This window comes from Rhinolophus sinicus, chromosome 2 (assembly GCF_057876585.1).
Source record: "Rhinolophus sinicus isolate RSI-liver-muscle chromosome 2, RSI-T2T, whole genome shotgun sequence".
Lineage (NCBI taxonomy): Eukaryota > Metazoa > Chordata > Mammalia > Chiroptera > Rhinolophidae > Rhinolophus > Rhinolophus sinicus.
In genome coordinates this window covers 49,393,411-49,411,753 of record NC_142502.1, presented here as the reverse complement: position 1 = coordinate 49,411,753, position 18,343 = coordinate 49,393,411, and the positions used below count along the sequence as shown (strand labels likewise).

The 18,343-nt window shown below is 39.8% G+C and overlaps 1 protein-coding gene across 3 annotated transcripts in view; it reads right to left on the bottom strand.

Moving 5' to 3' along the window:
* Positions 1-18,343, bottom strand: part of POPDC1 (popeye domain cAMP effector 1) — a 36,513-nt gene that overhangs the window by 1,381 nt on the left and 16,789 nt on the right. For all 3 annotated transcript variants that reach the window (XM_019734998.3, XM_019734999.3, XM_088795532.1), the window contains 2 exons: positions 14,236-14,403; positions 13,012-13,153 (listed from right to left, as the gene is read on the bottom strand). In XM_019734998.3, coding sequence (XP_019590557.2) covers positions 13,012-13,153; positions 14,236-14,403 — 310 coding nt within the window. The remainder of the gene's footprint in view (positions 1-13,011; positions 13,154-14,235; positions 14,404-18,343) is intronic.

Here is an 18,343-nt window from a genome sequence, read left to right as displayed (position 1 = left end):
ATTCATTCACACATTCACCAAATGCTTATTGAGCATCTACCATATAATGGGCACCACACCTGATGTAGAAAAAAATCTTGTGTAAGTAAGAGCAGAACTTATTATAGATAGGTGCATAGACTCCTCAAGATGCCTAATGAGCAGCTTACGTGACATCATAAGCATCAACTTCCCTCCATACAGTCCCCACATTCAATGTCAGGATCCATTTTGTCAGGATCCATCTGCCCCACCTACACCTGTGCCATATTCTTGCTACTCTAGCAGGGCCAAGAGGCGTTCAGCAAATGCTGAACTCAGGCTGGACGTAAGGTTGATGATGGAAGAACAATGGATGAAATCTGACTCTTCAAATACTTGCTGTACAGCAAAGGAGAGTAGCGGGATCCTATTAAGACACAAGCAATTTTTCCAGCCAGCTGTTAGTCCCTGACGAACGTGAGCAGCAACCCACAGGACATGCCAGCCCTGAGAGCACGCTGCAGTCGGCAAGGAGGCTGGGGCCAGCAGTGAGCCCTCCGCCCCACGGCAGGCGGTATGACAGTGGTCATGCCCAAGGTTCAGGAAACATTTCTGGGGTTCAGTTCCCTGCTCTGCTTCTTCCTAGCTGTGTGACCTGCACTCCATTACGAAACCCCTCTAGGCCTCAGTTTCCATACCTGTAGAAAAGAGATATCCACAGGCCCGGCCGTAGGGGGTAGATTAAACAAAATAAATCATGTAATGTGCTTAGCAGGGTGCTAGAAAATATTACTAAATGTCATTTATTATTGTGGGGACAGGGCCCCAGAAAGTAGTTTCCAGGCTCTCGGCCTCACATAGAAAGGTGTTGGCTCAGGTAGTAAATGGCCCTCAACTGTGATTGGATGGCCATCAGCTGTGGCTATTTGGCCGTCAGCAGTAACCAGTGAGCCATTGGCCACTAATATAACTGCTGTGGCTACGCTAGAAAAAAATGGGGGGCGGGGGGCGACTAGCAAGAAGATGGTGGGTGAGCTGACAAGAGCAGATTGCAGCGAGGAGGATGCCGCCAGCGAGAATATAGTGATATGACTCCCCTACTTATGGCTCCGTGGGTGTTCCTCTTTGGCCTCACCATATTCTGCGTTCTTATGTGGGGAGCAGGAGCAGAGACCCCGCATGCCTCCCCGCACGACAAATGGCGCAGCGAGCAGGGTCTCCCTGCACGACAATTATTAACTACATAGTCACTGCCCTACATCTGGGGAAATGGCACTACCTACAGCCACATCTTCCAACATAAAAAGGTCCTAATTACGCAGGCCTGGACTTTGGTATCACGTGTTTTTTGTACATACACAGAAATTGTTCACCTTCAAACATTTACAGTCAATTAAAATACTGAGTTTCTTGAAAGACAATTGACATAAACAGTAGAAAATAAGTGTGTATTAAAAATGGCCCAAGAACCTAATTCTGTCAAAAAACCCAGCATGGCAGAATCCTCCCAGGCACGTTCTTTTTATCCTTTTTCACAAAGGTGACATCGAACATACCAAACACAACCGCCAATTCGCATATCTACTCGTGAACACTGTCTCTGTGACCTTGAACAGCTACTTCACTACTCTGTGCCTTGATTTCCCTCTCTGTGAAGCAGGAATAATAATACCACCTACTTCATACGGCTGTCAGGAGGGCTACATGCATTAATACTGTAAAGTTCTTACTTAAAACAGTGCGTGGGAATAAACACTTTGTAAATGTTTGTAAATCAAGAAAACGAATGTATTAATATGCTATTTGGAGGGCAATGGCCTAAACAATTAGAAAATTTGTTAAAATTCATCATTGTCCACAGGGATGGCAAATAAAGGGAATGAGACTAGTGCTTGAATAGAGGGTTGTGTTTCTCAGTCTAAACTGCCCTGAGTGTAGCACAACCGTCTTTGGTTTTTTTTAAACAATAGCCATGGCTCCCATCATAATACTTCTAGCCCCAAGTTATGATAGAGTCTCATGAAATATTAACTTAGGATGAGTATTTGCAATCAGATAAAACCCTCAGAACAAACAAGATGGTATTTCTAAGAGCGTTAAACCAAAGCAATAATGTAGATCATTCAGGCATAATTGTATAACACACATAACAGAAACACGTCCAGTTTATTTTCAGTGGGGAAGTGGGACTAATTGACCTCCAGTGTTTAAGCCCATCTATCAAACCAGGGGTGACATTCTACAGTATCCCAAGGCTTCTATGTACATTGGGGCCAAAATGTTATCTGACCCGCTGAGTACCTCACTAATCACTGCTTTTTTCAAATGAGAGAGAATGAAGAGAGGACGCAGAACAACTGGAAATGACCTAATGTAAACTTTCCAAGAACTTTCAGCTTCTCTGTGAAAAAACTTATTCTGTTCTCACTATGTCTGCCTGGGAAAAGAAGAGCTGTGGTAGTTATTATATAACATTAAAAGATAGTAAGGCAAGGGTCATCCACAGTGTGGGGGTGACATCCAGGGGTCATCAGGTTGGGCCTTCTTCCCATCCACTCCAAGCTCTAATAAACTCACTGTTCCCCAAATTCAACCCATCCTTTCCCTCTTCTCCTCTTGCTTTTCTCTCCACCTGGAATGGTCTCTCCACTCACATCCCCACCCACCAAATTCCTGTCCATTCCTCAAGGTGGAGTTCAAACCCCACCTCCTTTCATTTGTAGTCTTCCCTAATTCCTTCTATGAGGAGACTATATTCTTCTCTAAACAACTACAGCCCTTACACATTCTCACCATATATGGTCCCAAGCAACTGCCTCTCTCCCTTATTGGAAAACAAGCATCTGGAGGGTTGTAACTGCAGCCTCTTAGAAGCACCCCACATAAAGCCAAATCCTTCATAATTACTTAGCATATGAAAAAAAAATCACTCCTCTGAAATGCTGCACTGGACCTTCAGAAAGCTGACTGTGAGGGGGTGGGAAAGACGCACGGCCATAATATTTCATCTCTGACGGGTCAAGCACCCACCCTATTAGTGGAGCATCACCAGCATTCAACGGTAAGCCCTCACTGTGGAAAAGGACTGTTACCACTATTTTGTGTCATGTCCCACGGGGCATCACTTTCATATAATTGACTGACTGGACTGTTTACACCAAAGTGTACTGTCCCCTCAAGTAACTGTCAATAAGGTTCGTCAGTAACATCATCTGCTACCAAGTTTTCATCCAATCCGCAAAAAGAATCTTCGAGTGATGACAAGGTGCTAGGGGCTGCGTTAAATGTTGGGAAATAAAAAGGAATTGGACGTAGTCTGATTCTTATTTGTCAGGAACTCGACGCACTTTTCAGAGTAATTCATCCTCATCTCATCCGTACTATCATTTCTACTTTATACTCAGAAGCTAGAGCAAAGAGAACCTGAACAACCAGTGAAAGCAAACAGAGTGGGGGAGCTGCTATGGATGAATGCCTTTTCTCACCAGGGAGTGAACTACTTTGAAATATATTCTGGCAGGATAAATCAGGCGGCCATAACAGCCTGCGAGATTGCATTTTTCTACTAGCACTCTTTTCACCTGGAGAATACTAGATTCACTTTTTTGGGTGTGTGTTTACTTTTTCCTTTTTTTTTTTTTTATTCGTTTCAGGTGTACAAAACAATATAATAGTTAGACATTTATCATTTATATCCCTCACACATTTTATTTCAGGCTTTGTGGCTGGGTTAGAGGCCACAAATCCCCCAGATCTCAGTTCCCACAACAACAGCGCCTGTTGCTCTTTCTGCAGCCCGGCAGATGCACTGAAGGCATCGGAAAGTCGGCCTGACTTGTAACTGCCAGAAGCTACTCAGTGCCAGCAGGCTGCCTGACCCTTCGATAGGAATCCACCACTTGCAGAGAGTGGCCACACTTTGTACCAACTTCAGTTAGCCTGGGCCTCCTGTCCCACCAAGGGCCAAGTATGATGTGCACCTGGCCCTACCTGGGACTCTTCCGCTGTCACGGCCAGAAGAAAGGCAAGCTTCCCCTCAGGGGAGCGAGGGGCTCCCCTGACCTGAGACCCGTGTTCTCCAATCTCAGCGGGAGACCTGCTGGTGCAGTGGAAAGACTCAGAGGCCATTACTACACTGCTAGAAATCATTATTTTGTCCACTATAAATCCAAACCCCATCTGGAGTATGCACACGCACAAAAAAAGAGAGGATACTCTGCTTTAAGGGAACTAATTTACATTTCACAAGTTGAACATTAATAAATTCTTTCTACATGTTTGCCTGGGTTTTCATTATTTTTATGCACTGATCATCATCAGAAATTTGCCCAGAAGGCCCAATATCTTACCCGAAATTGTTAAAACAGTTACATCAAGAGTTACCGTTACTTGAGGGATGTTTCAGATTACACCAGGTAGAAAAAACAAACTTCTGTCCAAAAGACTTACAAGTCCCTCCCACAGAGAAGGCACAGCCAGGGGAGCAGAACTTACTAGAACTGTACCCCACATTCCCAGTGTGTTCAGGTGAGAAAGAGAACTGTAGCACCATGCAGCAATTCCGTGGGTGAGAAAGAAAAACTCAAACTCACAAACATGGGCTTGGGCAACTGTAGAAGACTGAGATTTAGAGGAGCCCGGAACCAAAGAAGACACTTCCACTCGGGCCAGAGCACAGTGGGTGACACCACCATGGACACACAAGCGATTTGGATCCGGGCAGCAGTCTTTCCTCAACAGACCTGTTCCGACAGCGGCTAGTATCGGATCCTAAGTGATGGGGACAGGGGTTTGCTATTACAATCCACTGCATGTCCTTGAGGGTCGTTTGCAGAGTGCAAACTGGCCATGGGCCTCTGTGAAGGACGGGCTCAGGCCGTCCCACCAGACCCTTTTCTGTCTCCCAAAAGTCCCTAGTGAGGAACCACATGTGCACCAGGGAGCTCTTGTGTAACTGTCAAAATTGCCGTCTTGCGCAGTAAAAAATCAGCTAAGAGAAATCCCCTTTGACAGCATTCGGTCCTTAGTAAGCTTCTTTCCATTTCAGTGTGTTTCTAATTATGAGAGACCAAGAGCCTCTCCTAGCAAGTCAAAGTAAACAGACGTATGTATTGTTCTTACATGACCAGTGAAGGTCACCCCAGTCCTGAGAATAAATAAGCGACATCAAGTTTGATCTTCAGATAAATACAGTACTATGACATGAAGTTCAAGTGACTTTTTTCTTTGCTTCAGAAGCACACTTACTAAAAAGGAGCCACGCTTTTGTAAATTATCCAGTATAATGTAAGCGTTCCCCCATCCCTCCTCTTTTTAACTCTGATGACATTTTCTTCATTCCTTTCAAGGTGTTCTTATTCTATTATGTTTAACCATCTGGCCAACAGCTTTAGCAAGTAATTAAAAAACCTTACAGGGGTTTAGAATTTTAATTAGATCATACAACTTTTTGATGAATGGAGATGGGGAAGGATTTAATGGCTTCTTTGCTAGAAAGGATTATCATCTTTTGTCCTGCCTCTGATTATTTATATAAGCTATTTCTAAATTTAAAACAAATTTTAATTGAGATCATAAGATATTTCTAAACTACAGAAATTGAGTTTGGATTGAAGCTTTCTGAACAATAATGTTGAAGGGTAGGTATGGCCTTTGTACCTAATTTTCCTTAGAGGGACTCAGCACCAGCAGTGACGGACTCAAGCAGAGAAGTGTACAAATTAGGGCAAATGGGGAGGTTGGCGGAAGTTAGTGGCTCCCATGAGGAGGTTTTCTCTGGCCCCAGGAGTCATCCTCAGGCCGATGCCTGACTACTCAGATGGGCACTCAGGGCTTTGAGCTGCATGGCAACAGCCGTGAGCAGCCAAGGAACAGTGCCAGTCCTGTAGCCCCTTCCTGCCCCAAAGAGAAAGCTCCAGAACCTCAGAGATGGTGGACAAATTCAGGAGAACAGAGAAGGCATTTCCAGGATGGCAGACGTGTCACAGACCCAGAGAATGACCAGTCTAGGGTGAGGGAGGAGGATGGGAGAAAGATCTCTGAGAAAAAGGGAGTACAGAATTGCTGAACTGAGAGAGTGAAGATATAAGACAAAGAAATGCAAGGATAAGGAAAAAGAAAGGCAATTAGAGATACCCATAAAAACAAAAAGCAATACGAAAAGGCATGATTCAAATATGAAGCAATCACTCGGTGGTTTTAAGAAGGAACGAAAGGGAATTCACCTAAAGGAATGGATAAGAAGCTAGATGGGGATATAGTGGATGAGATAGCCCCACAAGCAAAGATAAGAATAAAAAAATTTTAGGGAAAAAAGGAGGGTCAAAGCATGAAGTAAATTGGTATGATTTTTATGTTGTGTACAAAAGCAGAATCTGTTTGTACTTGATATGAGGAACAGTCTCCTTTGAACAGAACAGGAGTCATGACATTGGAACCAAAAATAAAGACATGTAGTCACAGCCCATTATTTGTTCTGAATAAAGCATAATAATGTCAACATTGTTTATTTGCTTTAAACTTTGCAAAATAACCCATAGATAAAGCAAGGAAAACCTAACTGCAGTTATTAAAGAGAATGGAATATTTAATACCACTGAACTGCACACTTAAAAATGGTTAAGCTGGTAACTTTTGTTATGTGTATGCTACCACAATAAAAAAATTAAGAAAAAGAAAAGAGGACAGAATATATATGCTATCAAGCTTGGTTATTTAAAAGTTAAAGAAGAGACCCACAATAGTTTGAAGGTAGAAGGGAGAAAGAATAAGAAAGGCTAGTGATGCTACAGTTCTCACCCTAAAAACGCTTCAGAGAGAAAAAGAAAGAGCTTTAGTGTGTTATTTAATGTTACAAAAGTCAACAATAAAAGGATAAAAACCAGTGATATCACCATACTGAGCAGATGGGGAATAGTAAATTAAAAGTGAGCTAAATTAGTGATAAAGGTTATGTGGCTAAATCAATAAATAACAGCATATTATTTAGCATTTTGGACAAAAATTGTTCCAATGTGATTGCTCCTCGGGAGTAGTTCGGAGGGGGTCAGTTCTTTTCATTGAAAGACTTTTTTTTTTTACTGTTTGATATCTATGTATATATATTTAATTGATAATTTTTCAACTTTTTGATTAAAAGATTACACATGTATAACTATCAAATCCCTCTACAGGCATTTTACAGATGAGAAAATGATGTGGGAGGATAGAGGCCATCTAATGGATTGGTGGAGGGAAGGGGTCCTAGAGACAGAGAGCACAGCCCCTATTGCCCTACTGGCTGGGGGACCAAAGGCCCAGAGGAGATAAATGTCATAGTCCTCAACCCCAAAAGGGGAAAATGCAGCATGTACCTCACCGGGTGTTTGTGAAGATTAAATGAGGACACGTATGAAGTGGTCAGGATGTATCTCCTGCTCCAGCAGTGGTTGAATATCCCCAAACAAGTTTATACCCACATATGGATATGGATATTTGTAAGGAAAAAAACAAAGCAAGAACTTAGAACCAATTCAACACTTCTTTGTTTTAGGGCCAGCCGAGTGGCCTTGACCTGGTTATTTAACCTCCCCAAGCTGTACTCTACTCATTTACAAAGTGGGGGGTACTGCTTTCCACTGGCCATCTTGGTGGGTCTGAGAATTGTTTGTGGGCTCCTCTTGTTCTGTATCCCTGCAGCCTGATCACATCTCCTTTTCTCTACCTCTCTGTATAGTTCATGGAAAGCTTGTAATTTATCAGTCTACAGTTGTTCACAAGGGGAATGAAATACAAATTGAGTTGAACAGATTATTTTATGAAACCAACCTTGAAACTAAGAATGCTGTATTGGTTTTTTGTATCTTTCCAGGAAAATAAATAGGTAAGAGAGCTGAGAGAAGCTCATTATGTCAGATACGTTGCCAGTGTTTGCAGACAAGAATACTAACTGGATGCAACCTAACTTGACTTAAAACATATTTGTGCAAGTAGGTCATATACAATTAGTAGACTGTCCAGAGAACCATCTTGACATTAATAACAAAAAAATACTTGAAAAGGTATTTTTTTTGTCAGTAAGAAATCTCTCTCTAAATATTTCATAGTGTCTTTTTAAAATCATAGATTTTAATTATAATTTTTGAAAAAAAACAGATGGTTTATACTAACAAAATCTTTTAAAGATGAGTTCCAACTGACTCAGGATTTAAGAAACAAACAAATAAACCAAACAATAGGTTATTCAACCCCAATTAACTAACAGTTCTGCACCTTTAAAGGAAACATAATCTGTCCTGTTGTTGCCATGACAATGCCTGTGTTCAGTATCACTTATCAGTGATGGAACTGCCAAGTACAATCAATCTGTGTGTGTGTGTGTGTGTGTGTGTGTGTGTGTGTGTGTGTGTTTATACAATGCATGTAATGAGCTAAACCTCACACAGAAGAGAAGAGACAGTAAGATGACCAGGTACCCTGATAAGCACCTTGGTCCAGGAGCAGAGAGAAGAAAGCTTATATCCATATGAGAGCATTAAATCCTTCTCACATGTTCTGAATACCTTGTCCCTTCTGGTCCTCCTGTCACACAATCACACTTCCAACCATGAAACTCAAGTAAATGAAGCAAGCAAAAAGAGTTAAATTAATTGGGTTAGGAGCTACTGAATCAACAGATAGGAACTATTTTTTTCCTCAGGCTATCTTGTTACTTCACTTTCTTCCCTTTAAAAGATAATTTAATGTGGAATACAGAATCTGTGGAGTAAAGAGTAGTGGTCTTGCTCTGGATTTAGCATCATGTGACGTATAACAACAGAGCACAACATAAGAAATGGAATCAGTAGAAATTTCATTGAAATAGTTCACTTAAAGTTTCCCTTCACCTTTTCCTGAACTGCATTTCTGTTTAACTGAACATATACTATGTACGCTATGAAATATGTTTGTAGCCCTATATCCCATACTGGTCAAGATCTTTAAAATAGTGCCTTCACCAGAATCTATGCAAGCTCCTAGGTCTACCTACTAGTGGACAGGACATACAAGAAACATCTTCACTACCCCAGGAGGATGCAATCAACAAAATTCCAGAATGTATGGAATTCTACAGCCTCGCTACTCAGAAGTGTAGTGCTTGGGCCGGCCACATTGGCAGCACCTGGATATCTGTCAAACAGCTGGACTCCCAGCCCCAACCCCAGTCTGCATCAGAATCTTTGGTAAGATCTCCAACTGACTCCTATGCACATTTCTGAGTAAGAATCAGTGTTCTACAGGACAAACAAAAAAGCCCGAAACAAAACAAAAATGCAGAAACACACAGAGAGAGACAGAGAGAGAGGAAAGGGGAGCCCAAAGATTAAAAGAGACTTTAGAGGTGTAGCAACAAAACGCAGTGGCTACATGCTGATACTGATTTGAAGAATAATTACGAGAAGTGCTCATATGCAATTTATTGTTTAAATCTACTTCGGTATTTGAGTTAATGACTAATGTAAACGTCGTTTAATTAAGAAAATATATAAAATAAATTTAATTGTTAGAGAGTAGCATTGCTCATAATTCTGGAAATACACACAAGGCAAAGTGAAAGCTAACCAAAAGCTAAATGACTGGAGAATATTATTGGATAATTTTAAATGTTCTTATGTAGAACTCTTGTACAAAGAATAAGGCAAAAATTTTCACTGAAATGGAAATTAACCAGTCTACGAACACCTGTTTGCAGCACTACTTGATCATAATGACAGATTAGGGGATGGTAGGCTTCTCCAACAAAGTAGGACTGAAGGGAAAGAAGTGACTTTGGGCGAGCCACTGCCTCCTCACTGAGTGCCTGCGGACACAACTGCAAAGGCATCAGAATCACGTTCAAATGCAACAATGGGTGTGAAAGTGACCTGTAAACTATCAAACACTAGTCAAATGTTATACGCATTTTTTTTTTTCTTTTCTTTTTAAGACATAGAGACGATATGGTCTAACAGCATGGGCTTTGGAATCAGATAGGATACCTAGGTTTGTATTCCAGCACCTCCCCCTGTGGAACTGGAACAAGTGAATAAGCATCTCATATTTCCAATGTCCTCATCTGTAAAATGCAATGTTATTCACTGGGATCGACTGTGTTATTGTCAAAATACCTGCTTTCCCTCCCTCATCAGGACCCTTCCTGCGCGGCCCCTGCAGGATTGAAGATCCATTCACTAATGGCGGTTCTGGCAAAGTGACTTCTCTGGTGCAGGGAACATGAGTGGAAGTGGCAAGGGCCACTTCCAAGCAGGGGCTAAGAGCCATTGGATGATTCTGCCACTACTGTCTTCCCTCTGCCAGGACAGGCAGTGACCCAAACAGTAGATGCTCCTTTGGCGTTCCAGAGTGAGTTGGACACCAGCCTGGAGCGGGACCCAGTGTGCACACGAGTGAGAAAGCAGCCTGTTCATCACAGACAGAGATTGGGGTGGGGAGGCGTCTGCTAATGCCGCCTCATCTAGCAAAAGCTAATATACCTCCCCCTGTGCAGAATTATAGTGAATATTACATGTGATTATGTATAGAGAGTGCCTGAAAAAAATAATAGCTGCTACTGTCAATTAATGTTTGTTCCTTGTTCATCGTTAGCATTCACAAAGCTGATGCCACGACTGAGAGCAGCTGCCAGGCTGTCCCATGTGCACATCAGAAACCTGGAATAATCAGCGCTTAGTCACTAGTTTCAGGGACCTACCATTTACTAAGATCTACTACATGCTCAACATGTGATAAATTTTGTTATGTCAGCCTAACAGTTCTAAGAGGTTGGTTTTGTATTCTCTGTTTTACAAGAAATGTAATTTGTAATATGGAGAAGTAGATGACACATTGATGGGTCTGACAGAAGAAAAATAAAAACAGCCTTCAGTAGTTCTGAGCTAAAACCTAAGTAAAAGAAATAAGAACTAACCAGTTTTTAATGAATTACATGCTACAGTGAATTAAATAATTCATAATCAGTGTCAGTGTTGTGCTTACATCCTAACGTCTTTCATTAAACTGCAGGAGTGAAGCTGAGAGACACAGAATGAGGACTCATCAGAGGGAGGCAAGACTGTGGATTTGTCGTGCAATCCATACACACACACACACACACACACACACACACACACTCAAAAATACGCATACATATGTAGCTAGATGCATTGGTATCATCAATATGCAAGATCTTGCAAAATAAACCTGAGGCTAAATAATTAAACAACTTAAGCAGGTTGTTTTTAGTAGAGCAAAGTACAACTAGACAACAGAATAAGAGGACTAGAAGTTAAAATGTGAGCCTGCACTCAAAGGCAGCACACTTCTTTACAAACACTGAAGTTTGAATTATCCATGCAGGGAATGGCTGTTTGGATAAAACTCATGATTTACTATAACGAAGAGGGAAGGAAACAGGCCAGGAGTTATGACCAGATTTAGGCCTGTGCTGACATAGGACAGATTAGAAAGGTCATGGACTTACTCCAAGTCACCCATCTAATAAGTATTAGAGCAAGAACCCAGGTCTGGATGCATAACATATGTGGTCAATCCACTGGACACCTGGAAATACAGGTTTCCAGAGGCAAGTACCGTACAAACATTCATCTTGAAAACACGTTTTAATTCTATTTAAACAACATACTCTACATAAACTTTTTTCCCCCTAAAATGGTTTTTACCCCCAAAATATTTAGATTATATAATAAAATGCTACAGAAAAACAAAACTGATTTTAAGACAACAAATGCTCATAAATGCTCATTATATACTGCTTGTTCTCGGTGCTTCCTAAGCAAGAGTGTTAGAACTAAGGGGGAAAAGTAAGAACTACAAAAATAAGCTATTCTGTAGGAAAAATAATTCACACAATATTAAACTGCAATTCCCTTTCTGCTGACTTTCTCAATATATGCACGCAATTAAGATGGGTCCAGCTGAAAATGCTTATTGACCACCAAACTGTTTTAACAAGGCAGGGAAACATTTGATATGCTAGTAGATTGCATAGTTTGGTCAACCTCAGTTACTTTCAAAAAGTTACTTGGGAATAAAATACAACCATTTCCAATTTCTCAATTGTATTGCTTCTGAAATCTTCTTTAGGTCCACAGAGCATTTCTATGCCTAGACTTTGCTTTGGAAGCTTATACCAATTATATGGTCTTGTCAAGTCCAGGCTCTCCTGACCGTGCAATACTTCAAATCCTTAATCCAATTTATCTAAAGCATCCAAAGTTGCAAGATCATTTACATAAACCTTTAGGATTGTTGAATGTGTATCTGTATTTACTTAAAAGTTACTCTGGATTAACATACAATTGGAAATATTAATAGTTTTCAGTCTATGCAATGGGAGAATTTATCTTTTCCCTATTTTACATGAATTTGTTCAAAGTTCTTATACTATCATTCTTGGAATAATTATTAAAATAATTTTAAGCAATTAACTCTTGAAATAATTTAGTTTCTCTCATTTTACTTATTAATCATCAATATCTGTGTCATCATTGCTGCTTAAAATGTTTTACAACAATCTAAACTACGGAAGGATCTTGGAAAATTTGACTCTTGATGGATGTGTGAATGAGATAACTCACAGGGGTGTTGAGTGGCCTACTCTAGGAATATTCCATTATTAGATCACCTGTTAACTCCTGGTGCTCACACTTAGATAACCAGGCCAGCAGTAAAACATCCAGCAGTTGCTTGCCACCATTTTTGACACACTACTGGGTCTAGACTTTCCCTAGAACTAAAATCTTGAAAACAACAAAGCTGAATATCCAGTAAACCATGAGAATCTCTTTCACACTATTCCAGTGAACCAGTATTTAAGAAAAGTGTATGGCAAAACAATTTCTGAAATAGAAATAAAAGTTCTACAGTTGCATTTTAGTTGGTGCGCAACATAGAAAAATTGATTATTTCTATTGATACCTTTAGTTTATCAAATAGTTACTTGCAAAATTATTTTTCTGATCCAACTTGTCATTTGTCTATTTCCAATGCCATCCATCAGAATCCCAAAGTATTATCAGTTTAGGGATAACTTACGAAGAGAGGACACGCTGGAGGTGCCCCGAAGAAACTGGTGTAAGCCGTCTTCGCTGTCACTGGAGCTGGCTATACTATTCCTCATTTCCAGCATGGAGATCTGCGTGCAAAGGCTGAGCTGGTGTTCCAACTTTTTGGTCTTCTGCAAAGCAAAGTTGTAAGATTTCTGACATCTATGGGACTTAGAGCATATATTCCCTGTCAGCAGCATTTACTTTTCCTTGAAATAAGACTACCTGGTACATAGTAACCTAGTAAATACCTCATACATGTTAGCTATAATTTTTATTATATTACTACAAATACATTATAATAAATTCAATATACTCAATTGCCTATTTATTAACCTGAAAAATAATAAGCACCAATCTGATTTGATAAACAGCCTAGATAAAATGACCCTAAGAGAGCATAATCCCATACTCACAGTCCCTGGAGAACAGTACTTATCACAGAAACAATGTTTCCCACGTTCTCTTCTGTGATTATTTTAGTTTCCTTCTAAACAAACATGAGGAAACGAAGATCAAATTGCAAATTGTTGAAGACCTATACAACTCTGAAATTCCTAACTGAATTGCCACAGGCTTCGATCCATACCTTTCTTACCACTTACGGGCTTTCTGGGAGGGAGCCTGACAGGAGGGTGTGCAAGACAGGAAGACACCAGGGTTAAAATGCCAGCTTCCTGCTCCCTGAGGTTTGTCAGCCTTTCTCAGCCTGCAACCCACCCCCACCCGCACCCCCACCGCCCAGGCTTCCCCGGCCGGCTGCACTCCCCACTCCCCCCTACTCACTTACCAACTCCCTTAGGTCACTTAGCAGACTCTCCATGAGGAGGATAGCAACCTCATCACCACAAATGGGGATCCTGACATTTAGAGACACCTCTAGGTGACGGCAAATATGATAATTACAAAATACTTCCTTGCTCTTGAGAAATGGTTCCCTGAAGGTTCTCTGAATTACAGCATCCCCACTTAACATATAACTAGTCAATGAAAATTCAGAAAAATATACAGAGGGTGCCAAAAAATGTGTACACATTTTATGAAAGGAAAGAAACTATTAAAATTGTAATACTTAGTATATATGGATAACAAAAGACGAACACAAGTCCGGTGTATACATTTTTTTGGCACCCCCGGTATATTGCATAAAGTGAGGTATCCCTCACTATACATATTTATTTAACAAAATAAACACACTCAGAAAAACACTTACTTTATCATTTAAGGTGGGGTCATTCAATGAGTAGAGCTTATTTGTAATGTCTTTTCCTATAAGATACCTAAATATTTCATATAGAAAAGGTTCTGATTCCAGAAAGTAAGTTAATCTTTCTCTTGACCAGCATAAAAATCTGCAGTTATCGTCTGCAATAATGGTGACCTGCCAAAGAACATAGAAAGAAAAAAGTACATCTATGTATATGAATTATAATGATAGTAATTTGGGGGGAGGGAAGAATAGAATAACTTAGTGGGTATTATTATAGCAATGATTTGTCATATTAGTTAAATTAAAATAAGATCCATATACGCAAGCTTCTGTAACTACATATTAGATTATTTTTAAAACCAAGCATTAGGCTGGTGTTCCAATTGGACATACAATTCATGACTCAATTATTTCTTTACACCCCGAAGATTACAACAGAGGTTTAAGAATACAGTTTCAAGCAAAAGACCTAAGGTAAGATTTGTGAGGCGAAGTAATAATACCTGAAAGACCTTCTGCCAGTTGACTCTGCAAACACACAGTAGAGAATGAAAAAACTGAGTCGTGAACTGGTTTTAGGAACAAGGCTGTTACTAATAAGTATGGCTAGTGAGGGTCCTTCTGTCATGTGTATTTCTTGAGTGTGACCTTTCAAGGCTAGCTCCAAACTGGAGCTAGCTCAGAACTGGGAAACCATACCCTTTTCTTAAGTTAGCTCAGAACTGGGAAACCATACCCTTTTCTTAAGTATTGTTACATAGGAAAATGGGAAAGCACTGTAATTGCACTACACAGAGCTCAAATATTCCTTAAATGAATCCTTTCTCCAGAGTGAGGGACCATGCCCTCATGGCTCAGTGTCAAGAAGCCCTTCCTCCCACACAAACCCTCCATCTATCAGTACTTCTCTGAACTTCACGTGGCACTCTCATCACTGGATCCGGACATATCTGTCTCTCCTGAGCACTGAACAGGAGGGACTATGCATCTTGACATCTGAATGTCTGTCTTCCAACACCGAGTGGTCTCAAGGCACATTTATTGTATGAAGTAATTGACAAATGAACACAAATACCATTGAAGGCAAAAACCATTTTATATCTCAACATTAAACCCATTGCCTATCCAGGTAGGAGATGAATAAAAGTTTGTGAAATTGACATGAAGTCCTATCTCTGTCTCACAGCAAATATTTTCAAAGGAGCTCTTTCCCCTTTGTTAGTCACAAAATTAAATGCATTTTAAATGAAAAGGAGGTATTTATGTCTACTACGAGAGACATAACAAATCAAAACCCAGCTTCTCTCCGATGTCAATAGCTGAAATCTGACCTTCAGCAAATTAGAGAGTTTGTCTACTTTAAAAAGTGGGTCAATGTTTCTAGAAAAAAAAGTTTGCCATTATTTATTACATTAAAAGTAGGAATCTCCAAAACCAAACACATTTGGATTTAAGAAATCTATCAGTAGCTCTATGACCCCATAAAGCACTAAATTCCAATCATTCTTTCAACATATATTTTTATGCAGGTACTTAATGCCAGATACTGTTCAAGGCACCGAGGTTACGATGGTGAACAAGAAAGACAATATCCTTGTCCTGTGAAGCTTACATTCTAGTGGAGCAGGCAGATAATAAAGAGATATGATACCCTCAGGTGGAAATAAGTATTTTTGACAAATACAGAACAGGGGAAAGTGGTAGAGAATGACTAGGAAATGACAGTCACACATAATGCCACTCATTTTATATATATGTATGATACTTTTAAATATTCAAGGTGTTTTTATATCTGTCACATAAATGGATCCTCAAAGTTGCCCTAAGATAAGACAGATAATATTCTTCCCTGTCATTTAAATGCCAAATGAGAAGCACTAAAAACTTATTTACAAACACATGTTAATTAGTGGTGGAGTGAGCACTTCTGATTTCCAGCTCAGACACCAGGCCAAACCCTACCCAACATGTCCAATATTCTTCAAGATGATCCTATGGAAAGTAATCTGGACAAGTGACCACAAGTTGGCTCACAGTCCATCAAGAGTCCCTCATACAAAGAACAGCTGGACACATGTCATGAAGCCTACATCCTAGTGAAGGAAGCCAATAATGAGTAAAAACGTATGACAAAAGACAGATAAGATTTATAGAAGTGTAAAACCAAGTCACTCCTAAAGAGTTCTCAGAAACAGTAAGAGATGGGTGAGTAAATGCAAGGCCACTGAATAATATTCTATAGGACTGATTAGAGAAAGGTGAGCACTGAGTAGTCACAGTGGCCCAGCCATGCACCCAAGTGCTTGAAAAAAGGGTTTGGAGAGTTGAGAGCCCTTCATTTTGCAAAGGTGTCATCCATAACTTTGGAAAATATAATTCAATGTATGGGGGGCAGGGAATTAAAATAGGAGTTGGCAATCATCCAGACGAGAAGAAATTATTTCTAGGTGATAGAAAAGGCATTTAACTTCTTTTCAACCATTTTAATAACCTCATTTCCACTGAGGCAATGATTACTTTTAATATGCTCCTACAGTTTGTTTAACAAAGCCATTGCTTATTGATGATTGAAGAATACTTCAAACATGTTTAAATTATTATTACATTTAAACTTAAAAATAGTATTCAAACAATAAGCTTTACCTGCAGTATACCTGCAGCTATACCTGCAGTATAGCTTATAACTTACAAGTCCATAAGAGCAGGCATTTAGTCAGAAGTGGGTAATTACATAGCATATTGGCTGAGGTCATTTTACTTGATAGCTAATGTTTCATTTCTGCCAAATAGTTTTATTTAATGATTTCCTGTCACAACAGTCAAGTAAAACATATTTTTAATGAGGAATATTTAAAACTTCTGTAAAGTAAATTTACATCTTGAGTTATCAGAGTACCTCAGCAGTGCCATGCTTGAGTTCTTGTGAAGAATTTTACTGAAGAAATAAAAGCAAACAGGGCAGTGGACACATAAAGTAATTTCTTTCAGGCAAAGTTAGACTAAGCATTAGCTGTGATTACCTCAAGGTACTGGGTCAGTCCCTCACTTTAGATTCCAAACCAATTCCACACCCTCAAGAACTAGGGTGTCTGAGGGAACCGTAGAACCAGAAACAGCAGTCTGACAGTATGACTGGCTGACCGCCCTCAGGGAACAATTTATTATTTTCTTCATGTATTGTACAACATTTCATACACCAGGAACATGGAAATGTCCCTAAAGTGATCTATTCAAATAATTCTTATTGAGTTCACATAAGCATTTAAAATAAAGCAGAGTCAAAACTGGCAGATTAAATTGCTTCGCAGCTTTACCGAAAGATTTACGTAATATTAGGATAAACTTTTATTTAAATACCAGTTAAAACTTAGTCTTCATTTATTTCACAAGAGCTTGGACATCTGCCTCTGAGACATTCTTGTTCCCTTAAAGTCATTAAGCTTTGATTTTTGGGCTTCACAGTACAGGACATACTTTTGACTATGGGAAGGCAACAGCAGGAGAGAGATACAGAAGAAAAACATGTAAATGGCAAAGAAGAAGAAGCCAAACACAAAAGATGACTCCTATCTTTTGAGTTTTTTAAAAAAGATTTTTATTAAAATATAGCTAACATACAACATTATATTAGTTTCCGGTATATACCATAGTTATTCAAGATTTATGTACCTAAAGAAGTGATCGCTGTAAGTCCAGCAACCATGTGACACGGCACCACGCTATCACAGTATTATTGACTATATTCCCTATGCTGTACGTTACATCCCCATGACGTATTTGTTTTATACCTGGGAATTTGGACCTCTTATTCCTCTTCACCTTTCCCCCCCTTTTTAAAAATTTCAAATACAGTTGACATTCAATATTCTTTTATATTAATTTCAGGGGTACAGCATAGTGGTTAGACATTTATATAATTTAACAACTTATCCCCCTAACTAGTCTAGCACCCACCTGGCACTATACATAGTTATTACCATATTATTGACTATATTCCCTATGCTTTACATCCCCATGACTATTTTGTAACTACCAGTTTGTACTTCTTAATCCCTTCACCTTTGTCATCCTGCCCCCAAGCCCCCACCCATCTATCACCCCGATAAATCCA